Source organism: Cetorhinus maximus, chromosome 10 (genome assembly GCF_964194155.1).
Source record: "Cetorhinus maximus chromosome 10, sCetMax3.hap1.1, whole genome shotgun sequence".
In the NCBI taxonomy this organism is placed as follows: Eukaryota; Metazoa; Chordata; class Chondrichthyes; order Lamniformes; family Cetorhinidae; genus Cetorhinus; species Cetorhinus maximus.
The window spans coordinates 76,958,439-76,972,989 of NC_135888.1; the positions used below are offsets into that span (position 1 = coordinate 76,958,439).

The 14,551-nt window shown below is 42.7% G+C and overlaps 1 protein-coding gene across 2 annotated transcripts in view; it reads left to right on the top strand.

Moving 5' to 3' along the window:
* Positions 1-738: 738 nt before the first annotated feature.
* The window catches only part of rab24 (RAB24, member RAS oncogene family), a 28,085-nt gene continuing 14,272 nt past the window's right edge, over positions 739-14,551 (top strand). For both annotated transcript variants that reach the window (XM_078550636.1, XM_078550637.1), the window contains exons 1-4: positions 739-926; positions 7,642-7,858; positions 11,252-11,320; positions 13,532-13,610. In XM_078550636.1, the coding sequence (XP_078406762.1) occupies positions 7,742-7,858; positions 11,252-11,320; positions 13,532-13,610 (265 nt within the window). In that variant the 5' untranslated portion in view covers positions 739-926; positions 7,642-7,741. The remainder of the gene's footprint in view (positions 927-7,641; positions 7,859-11,251; positions 11,321-13,531; positions 13,611-14,551) is intronic.

Here is a 14,551-nt window from a genome sequence, read left to right on the forward strand (position 1 = left end):
TATATTTCACCTCTCTTCTATTTTTACTTAGTCCTGTTGAAGGGTCATTTGGACTCAAAACGTTAACTTTGCTCTTATCCGCAGATGCTGCCAGAACTGCTGAATTTTTCCAGGTATTTTTGTTTTTGTTTTGGATTTCCAGCATCTGCAGTTTTTTGCTTTTATATTATATAAAAGTTAGGACCTATCAAGCTGGATGCCACCCTGGGATCAGGCTTGTCCAGCTGTAACATCAACTGGGATCATGACAATTGTAACAAATGCAACAGCCAATTGTGCACAAGTTCCCACAAACCGTGTTGTGATATTGATCAGATAATCTGTTTAAGTGGTGTCGGTTGAGGGATAAATATTGGTCAGAACACTGGGGAGAACTTTCCTACTCTTCTTCAAAAACTGCCATAGGATTGGTTATGTCCACCTGTTAGATTTCCAATAATTCAATTTATAAATTAAATAAAGCAATAAAATGATGACATATATACCATATAACACTTAAAAAGACAATCGCATCGCCCCGCCCTTCCACCTGGCCACGCCCACCTCCTTTGCCACGACGAAATAGCCCCGCCCTCGCCTCTCAGCTCCCATAGCCCGGCCCACTCAATGTGGCCCCGCCCACACACCCCGGGCCCCGCCCGCTCCCTCCGGGCCCCTCCCACTTCCCGTGGCGACCCCACTGGCTCTGCCCACTCCCACCTGATCCTGACGGGAATCCCGCGTGGACAGCTGCGCAATTTCCGCTGTTGGCTCCGCCCATTGCGAGGCGCCACCATTGCCGAGCTTTCGGTTCTGTCCCTGTGTAAACGGCGGCGGCGGCGGCGAGAAAGTGGAAGCTCGCTCCTTCCCACCGTCAGCAAGCCTGGTGTCAGCATCTCATCCCTGGTCTTCTCCATCAGCCAGGCACGATCTCTGCTGCGGAGAAGGTGAATGTTTCTGCAGATGTTTGCATGGAGAGTTAACTGAGGGGCTTTCATTTGGTAAAGGGTAAACCCCGGGGCAGACAACCCCCTCACCACACAGCCCCTGGAGGAGTGTGTGGAGACACACCGCCAACTCGATCCGGGGGCGTGGAGACCCCCCTCTCAACCAGCCTTGGGGTACAGGAGGGAGGAGGTGGAGACCCCCCTCACTTCTGGCCTGGGGGAGGGGGGAGGAGAAGCCTCACAGCCAGCTCAGTGCGGGGGGGTGGCCAGGAAAGGGCGTGTAAATCCCCTTACAACCAGCCCCCCACCCCAATGACCTGTGAGGAGTATTTGGAGACCCCCTGCCAAAACCACCCATGGGGAGGGTTAGAGACCCCCCCCCCCCCAAAAAAACACCCCTTGGGGGAGTGCGTGTTGACAGCTCCCTACCCCAATTGACCCGTGGGGAGCATTTGGAGACCCCTTGCCAAAACCACCCGTGGGGAGGGTTAGAAACCCCCCCCCAGACATCCTATGGATGGTGCAGAGATCCCTCCCCCCACCAGCCTTAGGGAGGGTGTGGGGGCTGCCTCCTCCTATCACACCCCCTTTCCCACGGCTACACGGAGGTGCCCTCCAACTATCCCCGCAAAAGGCATGGAGACCCCCTCCCGGCCCGGGGGAGGGCTGGAGCACTGAAGTGCTCACTCTGAGGCTCTACAGCAACTTCAGTGGAAGGTTTAATATAAGGTGATTTGGTATTTACCTCACTTACAAGTGTTGTAATTCAGTGTGAACTATGGCCGGGAGCAGTGGCAGATTACCTACCGGTTAAGGACATTCGGAGTCCAGAGGTTATGATGCATTTACTTCTAATTGAGAGTCAGGATAGTGATTTTGAGCCCTGACTAATTTTACCCCTTTCCAACCCCTGAAAAACCAAAACCATTCCACTTGGAATGGGACCAGCTTCCTCCGCAGGAATTGAACCTGATAATTTGCTGGAACGTCTTCAATGCTTCACGTTGTTGGTTAAATCGTGGTGGGCAGTGTACTTCCTCACTGGGCAGGCAATGTTATTGGCAGGATGGGATGTGTGTTGACCCTCAAGGATCAGTATTGGGGCAGCAATTATTCACCCTATTTATTAACGATTGAGATGATAAGATAAAAAGTGACGTATACAAATTTGCTGATGACAAAGAGAGGTGGCATTGTTAGTGTAGATAGAAGCATAAAATTACAAAGAGATATAGATAGATTTAGTGAATGGGCAAAAGTGTGGCAAATGGATTTTAATGTAGGCAAGTGTGAGGTCATCTACTTTGGACCTAAAAAGGGTGAAGCAGAGTACTTTATGAATGATGAAAGGCTAGAAATAATGGAAGTCCAAAGAGACTTGGGAGTCTATGTACATAGATCATTAAAATGGCATGAACAGAAAATTATGTAAAAGATCAGTGGAATGCTGGCGTTTATATCGAGAGGACTAGAATACAAGGGGGGTAGAAATTGTGGTTCAGCTATTCGAAGTCTAGCACCAGGGGCATTGTCTAATAATTAGAGCTAGACCTTCCAGGAGTGAAATTAGGAAACATTTCTACACACAAAGGGCAGCAGAAGTTTAGAACTCTTCCACAAACTGCATTTGATGCTGATTAATTGGTAATTTTAAACCTGAGATTGATAGATTTTTGCTAACCAAAGGTGTTGAGGGATATGGGGCAAAGTCGAGTAAATAGACTTGGGTCGCAGATCAGCCATGATCTCATTGAATGACTGAACATGCTCAATGGGTTGAATGGGGTACTTCTGTTCTTATATAGGTTGTGTGCTTTCTATAAGTGGGATGGTTATAGAAGGTTGTTTATGATTGAAAGGTTGCTTTTTAAAAATTCATTCAAGGGATGTAGGCTTTGCTGGCTGGGCCAGCGTTTGTTGCCCATCCCTAGATCCCTTGAGAAGGTGGTGGTGAGCTGCCTTCTTGAACTGCTGCAATCCATGTGGTGTAGGTACACCCACAGTGCCGTTAGGAAGGGAGTTCCAGGGTTTTGACCCAGCGATAGTGAAAGAACGGCGATATATTTCCAAGTCAGGATGGTGAGTTACTTGGAAGGGATCCTCCAAGTGGTGGTGTTCCCATCTATCTGCTGCCCTTATCCTTCTAGATGGTAGTGGTCATGGGTATGGAAGGTGCTGTTGAAGGAGCCTTGGTGAATTCTTGCAGTGCATCTTGTAGATGGTACACACTGCTGCTACTGAGTGGCGGTGGTGGAGGGAGTGAATGTTTGTGGATGTGGTGCCAGTCAAATGGGCTGCTTTGTCCTGGACGGTGTCCAGCTTCTTCAGTGTTGTGGGAGCTGCACTCATCCAGGCAAGTGGGGAGTATTCCATCACACTCCTGACTTGTGCCTTGAAGATGGTGGACAGGCTTTGGGGAGTCAAGAAGTGGGTTACTCATTGCACGATCCCTAGCGTCTGACCTGCTCTTGTAGCCACAGTATTTATATGGCTAGTCCAGTTCAGTTTCTGGTCAATGGTAATCCCCAGGATGTTGATAGTGGGGGATTTAGTAATGGTAGTGCCCTTGAACATCAAGGGGTGATGTTTGGATTCTCTCTTTTTGGAGATGGTCATTGCCTGACACGTATGTGGCACGAATGTTACTTGCCACCTGTCAGCCCAAGCCTGGATATTGTCCAGACCTTGCTGCATTTGGACATGGACTGCTTCAGTATCTGAGGAGTCGCGAGTGGTGCTGAACACTGTGCAATCATCAGCGAACATCCCCACTTCTGACCTTAATATGGAAGGAAGGTTATTGATGAAGCAGCCGAAGGTGGTTGGGCCGAGGACACTACCCTGAGGGACTCCTGCATTGATGTCCTGGAGCTGAGATGACTGGCCTCTAACACCCACAACCATCTTCCTTTGTGTTAGGTATGACTCCAACCAGCGGAGAGTTTTCCCCTGATTCGCATTGACTCCAGTTTTGCTAGGATTCCTTGATGCCACTTGGTCAAATGCTGCTTTGATGTCAAGGGCAGTCACTCTCACCGCACCTTGGGAATTCAGCTCTTTTGTCCATGTTTGAACCAAGGCTGTAATGAAGTCAGGAGCTAAGTGGCCCTGGCGGAACCCAAACTGGGCATCAGTAAACAGGTTATTTAGAACCATAGAACACTATAGCACAGAAAACAGGCCATTCGGCCCTTCTAGTCTGTGCCGAAATATTATTCCGCTAGTCCCATGGACCTGCACCTAGTCCATAACCCTCCAGACCTCTCCCATCCATGTATCTGTCTAATTTATTCTTAAAACTTAAGAGTGAGCCCGCATTTACCACGTCAGATGGTAGCTCGTTCCACACTCTCACCACTCTCTGAGTGAAGAAGTTCCCCCTTTCTAAGCAAGTGCCGCTTGATAGCACTGTTGAAATGAAACCTACACACAGGACTACAGTAACAAACTTGCTGCTGTAGAATATGAAACAATGCTGTTAATTAGTACTGTGTACTGCTTTCCCACACGGCTGAAGGAAAGTCAACAGACAAGTCAGAGCTTTTAGTATTTTAAAATTTCTGTATGTATTACTAGTACATGGAAAGTCGTCTTTCTGTTTTTTTGTTCCATGAGTAAGAACTGCAAGAGAGATTTGGGATGAGATGTGGAAGAGAAGCATTGAGTGGTAATGCTAATAAGGTTAGCAACAATCCTATTAATATCCCTGCCCTGAATAACAATCCCTTTCAAGAAGTATAGATCGTAGAAGTTTCAAATCTCTGTTGTTCCTTGACTTGAGTGTCTCGAATTACAACTACAAAACTTCCCAAATGTAAACAGGCCTCTCCCTCACAGCACTGTGGTAGTACCTTCACCACATGGACTGCAGTGGTTAGGAAAGTGGCGCACCACACCTTCTCAAGGGTAATTAGGGATCAGCAATAAATGTTGGTCTTGCCAGAGATGCCCACATCCCATGAACGAATCAGAAGAAAGCTGGGAGTCACAATCATCCACTACAAGTAGCAGAGTGTGGTTTGGAAGTTGTAATTTGGAAGAGGAGGAATTGGGAAGAGCCCAGTATCAGTTATGGGGGAGACCAAAGAATCTCAGATTTTGAGGGAATGAGATTTATTTTGTAAAATATGACATGACAATAGCAAATGCAAGATTCATTTTTCATTAACAATTTTCTATATCCAGAGATAATCAAAAATTCCCCTCATTCCCTTCCCCCAATGAGATGAGCAGGAACAAGCAGCCAAGTCTGGTCATTACCCCTGTGGTACTGCTATGCTGTATGGCCTGATGTCTGCAGCTGAAACAAAAGGAACAGTCTTCTTAGCAGTGGAATGTTCCATGGAGATTATGACCAGGGAATAGAGATGTGCAAGAACTGAATTGAATAAATAAATGTATAATATGGCAGTGCTGGGAAGGCTTCAAATAAAGCTTCATTAGCTGTGCTATAAATACAGGGGGTTATTCGGTGTCTATGCTAACCAGGATAGCTTTTGGATCAGGAATCTGAAATTTATTGGCTGATCCAAATAGTAAATAACGTGTTTACATTCAAAGTAACCCCCTTACCTCCATTGCACTACGTTGCCTCTTCCCCAGTAGAGCTTCCAAGTTCCCTATCCCATTTAGGGTGGATGGATCTGACTGTGCCTCCTAATTTTCCCCTTGTTCAGGCCTATTTGCAGCATTACTGCAATGAGCATTTGGGCAGTTTTCTGTGATAATATGAGGCACTTAACCTATGACTGCATTCTGTATCTACTGAAAGGGTCTGTTATTTAGGACAGGGGATATTAATAGGAATTATTACTAATAGTTGCTGAGAGTACAGAACTTGAGTATTGCTGAAAAAAGAGACATGTTGAAGCTTTTTGTCATGCACTCATGAGGACATTTCACAAGAATACCAATATAAGGGGAAAACAACTTGTACTGTATGTGAAGAGGGTGCTGATTGGTTGGCAAGTGGATTCTGGTAGAGGCGTTGCCATGTGGTTGGCAAGTGGATTCTGGTAGAGGCATTGCCATGGAGAGTGCATCAGTGATGGTGACACAGTTAACTACCAAGCATTGTTTGAAATTTAAACCAGGCAGCTTGACCCTGTCAGTCACCATCACAAGTGCATTCTCCATGGCAATGCCTCTACCAATCAGTCCACTTGCCAACCAATCAGCACTCTCTTCACACACAATATAAATTGTTGTTTTCCTTTTATATTGGTATTCTTGCGGTGTCCTGATGAGTGCAAGACGAAAAGTTTTGACGTGTCTCTTTTTTTCAGCCATTATTACTAACTGTTTGTATGATGTGCTATGACATTTGTTGTGCAATACAAGTGAAGCACAGGATACTTCCAGTTTGGAAGGGCTGATAATTGAGCATAGTTTCAAAATCATCTCTATTATAAAACATGAATATTGTTTGTAACTGTTCATTTCTCCCAACCTCACTTACGCTACAATATTGTACAATGGTTGTGGATTGTAATTGCTCATATCCGGGTTAAATGTAAAGTTCATTAAAAGGTGACACAAATTATATAATTGGGTCAGCAACTATATCTCAACACTTTTGAGAACAATTGCTGTCAACAGAAATCTGTCCGGTACATTAGGCCTTTTGTTTACCAGTTTGTTTACACTAACAGGTCAGAGGTTAATGTTTAACATCAAAGAGATTCTTTATCATGTCAAAATGGTTTTAAAATTATCTTGTAGCAGAGCAACTGCCATATGGTTGTGTAAGATGGATTTCTAACTTTGGTTAAACTCTCTAGTGTGATTGCATCGGTAATGCTTCTAATTATATTCAGGCTTTAGCAATGTAGGTGCTGGTTTGTAATCACAAGCTCTGTAGCTGTGATTATGTAGGTTGGTTTGCTACTTGTTAGTCAGGCATTGCAGCTGTGACTACAAGGAATTTATAATCACAGTCAGATTCTGTAGCTTTGACTAGGTTTTGGTTCTAATCCTGGTCAGGCATCGTCTTTGTACAGTATGGGGCTCTAGTCTTGGTCAAGCTCTTTAGCTGTGACTGTTAGGTGGGATCACAAGCTAGGATGTGCAGTGTGTGATTGCAGTCTTGATTTTGTTGTTGTGACTGTGCAGGTTGGAAGTCTACATTTTGTCTCATCTTGTAACCAGTAACTGGAATGTAATGCACAAGGAACTTCAATGAAATGGATAGTATGTTCTCAGTACAATGAGATTTAGGGTATTTTTGGCTCTATTCTTTCTCACATTTTGAATGTGCTGAACATTAAAAGTTGCAGTAACTGCTGTAGAAGTGCTGCTATCAAACAGGTTGCTGGTGATAAAGCTGAAGGCAGATTGGGCACCGCCTTCTGTGCAGTACAATTGCTAACTTTTAATAAGATTAATTTTATTTGCAGAATGGGGAACTGGTTCTGGAGGCATAAAATAAGGTATTCTATTATGTCTTATTTGGCTTGAGGAACTGAGAATTGCAATTTCCTGTGTGTTCCTATTACTTCTCATCTTTACAACTGGTTTCATTAATCTGCACCTAGCAATGCATGATGAGAGTGTGAGGCAATACAGAAAGGGGCACTTGTAAAGGTAAAGCTGGGGTGCAATTTTATAAAAATGTGTTGAAGGACTTGATAGTCTTCTCTTAATAGCATTCTTTTAGTTACCTGAAAAGGCAATTCCACATATGACCATAACAATCTCCTTTCTTTCTTGTCCCCAGGTGAAGCCATTTTAGCTGACAACCACGTTGCTGTTGTGTATGGTGAAAATTACCCCTCATACTATACCGAACGTAGACTGTGGGCAGCAGAGGTCTCAGAATGAGTGGACAGCGGGTTGATGTGAAGGTGGTAATGCTGGGAAAGGAGTTTGTGGGAAAGACTAGTCTGGTGGAGAGATATGTACACAATCGTTTCCTCAATGGCCCATATCAGAATGTGAGTATGGTTTAAACTGATGGTGCTCCGGGCAAAGTTGAACTGGATGCCTTTATCCATGGACGTGCAGTTTATTTTGGAGGATTGTGCTATAAGAAATGCTGTCAGATTTACTAATGATGCAAAGCAAGTGCCCACTGTGCAGCTGATTGGTAGCATAGAGTGGAGAAATTAAGTAATTTAGGTGAGGAATGGCTGATGGAAATTCATGTGTGAAGACTATAAAGTAATTTATAGTTCCTTGAAACATGTAAAGAAATCTTATTATAGGTGGACTTCTGCATTTTTCAAGCCCAACCCTACAGACGTACATCACCCTTGGCAGTAACCGTTGCTATGCACAGACACTTAATGGATTTGTACCCAATTCCTCCCTGCACTATGTTAATGTAGGCATTAACCCACTTAAAATAATCAGGTTAGTGCTTCTGTTAAAATCGAGAAATTTGCTCCATGTGTTTTGTTCCTGTAATAACAGGCTGCAAATTATTATCATCCACCAGCTTGTAACTGTACCTGCATTAGCCAAAGACATTTCCAATAATTCAGGGAGGGCTTGACTAACCCAAACTGATTGTCCAAAACAAATATAACAGCAACAAAAATGTTGAACTGAAATGATTGATGGTCACCTCCTGGGAAGCATCTTGAGAGCATTGGCTCACAAGTCAACAGTTTATGCTCCCTCAACCGGCAACTTTGACGTTCTGTGGGAGTGCACCAGAGAGAATCGGGGGGGCACATTACCATAGAGAAGTTATTGATGGTGAGGTTAAGATGAATAATCCTTTATTCTAATAGCACATATGCTACGGTATCAAATATAATTTTCAATTGTTCAAAGTTGCAACAACATTCATTTATATAGCACCTTTAATGAAATAAAACATCCAGGATGCTGCACAAAACAAAATCAGACACAATTGGTGTTTCCGGGCTACTGTATCTCTCTTCTTGTATGTCAAGGATTAGTAATTGCAATGATCGTGGTGGTAAATCCAAGATGCTAGTTCCTCTCCCAATCAGACTCCAGTAGTATCTATGTGTCCAATGAAAGAAGGTAGGGAAATTATTGCATGGTAATAAGCTATTTGTGTTTTGTTTGCAATGATTATGGCTCAGAATCTGATCCATTGCAGAGTCTGCTTCCATCTCTGGTATCCGGCAGATAGGCTCGGTTTATAGTGGTGTACTGAGCAGAAGCCCCACTGCGCCTGAAACCTGCCTTCATTAAGCAATGCGCACTGTTAAAATCTGTGTCTGCCTGCTGCACAGAATGACAACGTAATGCCAGAAAAAATTTCATTGCACTGAGAGATTGGAAAGTGCTGTGGGGCAAGGTTTCATTGCCAGGATTAAATGTAGCCTTTGGCCTGTGCCAGATTTAGTCCACCCTTAGCTTCACTTCATAAGTTCACCCTTAGCTTCACTGCATAACACGAGTGTTGAGTTTCGAAAATTCAGTTGGAGGCTTCCATCATGGCCAACTTTGTCAGTCGTTGACTTTGGGGGGGCAGTTGTTATGGCCTCGTGTTCTGGAGGGTAACAGTCATGGTGTTTAAATGGAGTCTGAGTTACAGTTGTAGAGTTTTGGCTCATTTAGGCCAGCAATATCAATGCAATCTGAAAGTGCAAGAAATTGGAGAATTTTAATGTAACTGAATTATGCATTGCATTGGAAGCAGTTCAGAGTTGGTTTATTAGGCTGATTCCTGGGATGAAGTGGTTGTCTTATGAGGAAAGGTTGAGCAGGTTGGGCCTGTATTCATTGGAGTCTAGAAGACTGTCACATGATCTTATTCAAAAAAAATAAGATGTTGAGGGGACTTGACTGGGTAGATGCTGGGAGGATGTTTCCCTTCGTGGTGGGAATCTGGAACTAGGTTCACAGTTTCAAAATAAGCAGTCTCCTATCGAACACAGATGAGGGGGAATTTCTTCCGTCCGAGGTCGTTAGACTTTAGAATCGTTTTCCACAAAGCAGTGGAGGCTGGGTCATTGAATGTATTTAAGGTGGAGTTAGACAGATTTTTGGTTGACGAGGGCGTCAAGGGTTATGGAGGGCAGCCAGGAAAATGGAGTTAAAGCCACAATCAGATCAGCCATGATCTTATAGAATGGTGGAGCAGGCCTACTCCTCCTATTATTATGCCCATATGCGCTTACATTCGTGTTTTCCGCAATCTTCAGCGTTGATTTAAAGTTAATTTCACCCAAATAAGGCCTAGCCCACAAAATTGGACATGTCCACAGAACAAAACCGTGAGGTTGAGCTGGCTTGAGAAAACTCTTCAAACTGAGCTAATTTTCTTACGCACAGGGGCATTAGCACATCAAAACTGTTAACTTCACTAAGAAACTGACAAGTGTACATCAAAGAAGATATTAAATGGTTCAATGTAGCTTTTAAAAGTCATTTCCAGTGACTTTTAAATTGGGTTGCTCATAGGTAGAGGACTGGGCGCTTACTAAAAATGCTTATTTTTGCTGATCAGCCCATTTTCAGCTGTATTAATAAAATTGTGCCAGTTTACCACTCTTAAATGCATCATGCAATACTTTTTAATGGAAAGGTAAGAAAATATCCCATGCCATTCTGTTAACACTATCTAATTGTGTTGGTTCACTGAAGATTTTACATTTGTATTTATGCAAATTCAATTGATTGACCACCTGAACTGTAACCAGTCCAATTTCAAGCACATTTTGGGTGTAATTTCCTAATTGTGCTCAAAGTGGAAACTTAGCCCACGATATTTAGTTTCTTCCAAATTGTTTGATCAAAAGTTGGAAACTCCAACTTCACATTCACCTCATTAAAATTGCAAACCTCAGTTTTGTCTGTCATTCACACTCAGGCTGAGGATTGCTGGTCTTGGGTATTGCCATGGGAGTAATGAAATTAAAGAGAAATGGAAAGGAAAAAAAAGTCAAGTTTCCTCATATACAACCCAATTACAGGCCTTACAGGGAAGCCAAAAAGTGCCTTTTTTGGAACCCTTTTCATCTAAGGATACCACTGGGTGGGAACTAATGAGGTGGGGCCACTGAGCTGTAAATGATGATCTTTACCCTCATTCTCCAGCTGTGTATGTGGTTCATTGGTGTTTCCACATGTTTTAGGAAATTAATGTTTAGCCCAGTCACTTTGTTCTCACCTCAGCAGCATTTCTGAGAGAAATTAAAGTCGGCATCAGGCGTAAAACAGAGTGCTGGAAAAGCTCAGCTGGTCTGGCAGCATCTGTGGAGAGAGAAACAGAATTAACGTTTTGAGCTGAATAAATCGTGTATTCACCAGGCATTTTGAACACAAGGCCGAAGAATGTAAGTTAATTTGTATTTCAGGGGTTTTCAGGGACAGGCCTATCTTTAATCCACTGGTTTCTGTTTCAGACGATTGGGGCTGCATTTGTGGCCAAGCTCATCCATGTTGGTGAAAAGGCAATCACACTTGGCATCTGGGTAAGTTGACGTCTTTAGTTCTGGAGTGGTTAGCATACTGGGTGTTATTATGGAGGGAGGGGGTTAATTTGCTTTGATTACAGAAACCATTGTTAAATGGATGGTTATATTTATGTAGTTCTATTTAATGTGGCTGAGGCTGATTGTGTGACCCCACAAATATGCAGGAGTGAGTGTTCGTCTATCTCATCAGTAAGGTTAAATATAACAGGGAATTCCCTGAAGGGTTTTTTTGGTGAACCTGCGACACTTATCAAGTGTTATTGCTCAAATGTACAATTCATCCTCTAGCAGTGGAGTGTACTGATGAATTTTACATGGAATTATATAGAATGTACAGCAGTATAACAGACCATAAGCGTCGATTGGTCTATGCCAGCGTTAATCCTGCACACAAGTTTCCTTCCACCCCCTTCATTGAACCTTATCAGAATACCCTTCTGTTCCTTTTCCCTCGTATTTATCGAGCTTCCCCTTAAAAGCCATCTAGGCTATTCACCTAAACTATTCTATTTGGTAATGAGTTCCATTATTTAACCACACTTTGAGTAAAAGAGTTCCTCAATTGGACTTATAGTGACTATCTTATATTTATGACCGTAGTCCTGGTCTCTCTCACAAATGGAAACATTTTCTCTCTCTACCCTAGCAAACCCTTTCTTAATGTTAAAGACTTTCACTTTTCTAAAGGAAAGAACCCTGTACTGTTCAGTCTTTCTTGATTAATATAAACTCTTAGTTCTGATATCATGTAAATCTTTTCTGCAATTTTGTAGTACCTCTGTAACATTTCTATAATATGGAGACCTGAACTGTCTTGCATAGGCAGAATGCAATAAGACATAAATTGCAAAAGATATCAGGGAATGATTATTCTCTTCTCTCTCACTCCTCTCCTACTGCTCTAGTTCTTTCAGCCTGCCTTTCACCTCCATTAGCGTATAGTTACACAGGAACCAGCAGCTTCCTGTAACTCACCCAAGTGGCCATTTGTCTTATTTAAGCCTAGAGAGAAATGTGGGAGTACTTGATTGTGGGAATGTATCAGAGCCAAGCCCAATCCATCTCAAGCATGTACTTTGTGGCAAATACCACTGGATAGTGATCAGACTGTGACCTTTGTCTGTGTTATAGCTTTTGGCCATTTCCTCCCTCATGAAAGATGAGACAGTTTTAGTGTTCTTACTGGCACCAAAGGATTGGATAATGTAGCATAAACCATGGATTGATCCTAGGATAATCCTTGTAGATAAAGCTTAGCATGGGTATGCTACTTCGCTACTTGGGAGCACCAGTTAAATTGATATACAGTACCTACAACCATATCAAGTGTTATTTTTCATCTATAAGTCATCCTCCGATAGTGTAGCATATTACTAGCATTTATATAGAATTACATAGAATGTGCAGTACAGAAAGAGGCCATTTGACCCAAGTAATCTAAACTGATGTCTATGCTCCACAAGAACATCCTCTTCATTGCACCCCATCAGTCTGATCTTCTGTTCTTCCCTTCCTTGTGTATATCTAGCTTATATTCAAATTAGAAAAAGGTTGCTTTTAAGGCTTAAGTCTGAGTTCAAACCACTCAGGCATCAGCACCATGGTTTATGCTCTCTTCTGGGCTTTTTGATTGGATTTCTCTGATGTGATTTCTCATGAATGTCCATTATTTGCACTATTCAATGTTCTGGTCATTTTAATTTCCTTCCTTGTTGAAGTAGTGGTTTCTGTGACTGGAGTTTAGAGTTAGAGATTGTCCTAAACCCACTTCCATCAGGAAGACACTTTGGTTAGTTTAACCATTTGTTTTGGGATCCTTGAGAATGTGCGATTGTTATTTAACTTTTGCATCTCCCATTCTGAGATAGTACGATGGTCTTCATATTTACTGGGCTAGCTGCTCTCAACTCCTCTTTTAAGTTTTTGAGGCCATAGGGCCAACTTGCCTACACTGGGCTCTTAATCAGCTGGAGAGGTGTGAGCGGGGTGGCCCTGGAATGATTAGTTGGCATGTCATGCTTCCTTTCTCTCCAACCTCTTTCCCGAAGTTAAAAGTGCTTGACCTGTGCTGTGCTGGCTAACATGACTGTCATCAGGAGCCTCTTGTCTTGATGTCAAGTCTTGCCAAGCAATTACAAGGTAGGGAGGGTGTCCAAATAAGCAATGGTATTTGTTTATTGTAAGTGGATAAATTTTATTCCCCATCAGGACACTGCAGGGTCAGAACGGTACGAATCCATGAGCAGAATCTACTATCGAGGAGCTCGAGCAGCAGTTGTGTGCTTTGGTAAGAAATTTGCAACTGCGCTGTGCTTCTGTTTGTGCTGTACATAATCTCTTAAGTGTGGAGAGTCATAATTTGTAGCGGCCAATTAGGGACTATTCACCAGAAGAAAGCTAGTGAATCTGATGATTTGGCTGTTGTTCATCATTATAAACACCATGAATTTAAATTCATACAGAATCAAAACCTGCTGCTGTTGGTAGGAGTGGTTTGTTCTATATATCTTAAATTCTAGGTTCTTCTCACATCGCAATTGGTGAGCTACACAGTTAAGTTCAGACCTGGCTGTAACTTGAGCCGTTCCAGTTTTTCTTCAAATTATTCAAAAAAGGAAATTAAAGAAAGATGTGACATAAACTACCCCATGATGGATGGCCTGTACAGCTCCTGCATGGGAGTCTGAATTGAATTGAGAGATATGGGGATAGTATGGGAAGGTGAAATTAAGGTAGGTGATCAGCCATGATCTTGTTGAATGGCATAGCAAGCTTGAAGGACCAAATGTCTTATTCCAGCTCCGTTTTCTTATGTTTTCATTGTACTAATTATCTGACCTACCATATTGGAGAAAGATGTTCTGTACAGTGTAATGACTCTCTTCACTGGTGTAGTTATTGATGCAGAGATGCTTAGTAGAGCTGTATTATTCTCGGCCCAAAACATATTTTCCAATGTACTTCAGCGCAGCCTCAATTGCATTAGAAATTGATTAGGATCTGATGTACAGAAATAATTTATAAGCTGATCTTTCACAACCTAAAGCATTTGGGAATATTATGACTTGTTCATTGAAAAGTTATTTCTATTTCCAGAAAACTCATCGGATTGTGTGTTTAATGAGCATGTTAAAGATGCTCCCCGTAGTCACCAGAGAAACCTTGTGTGGCCTTGAAGTGTGAGGATTTATTGATCAGCTTAAGTCTAACGGTGGGAAAGAAACAGAA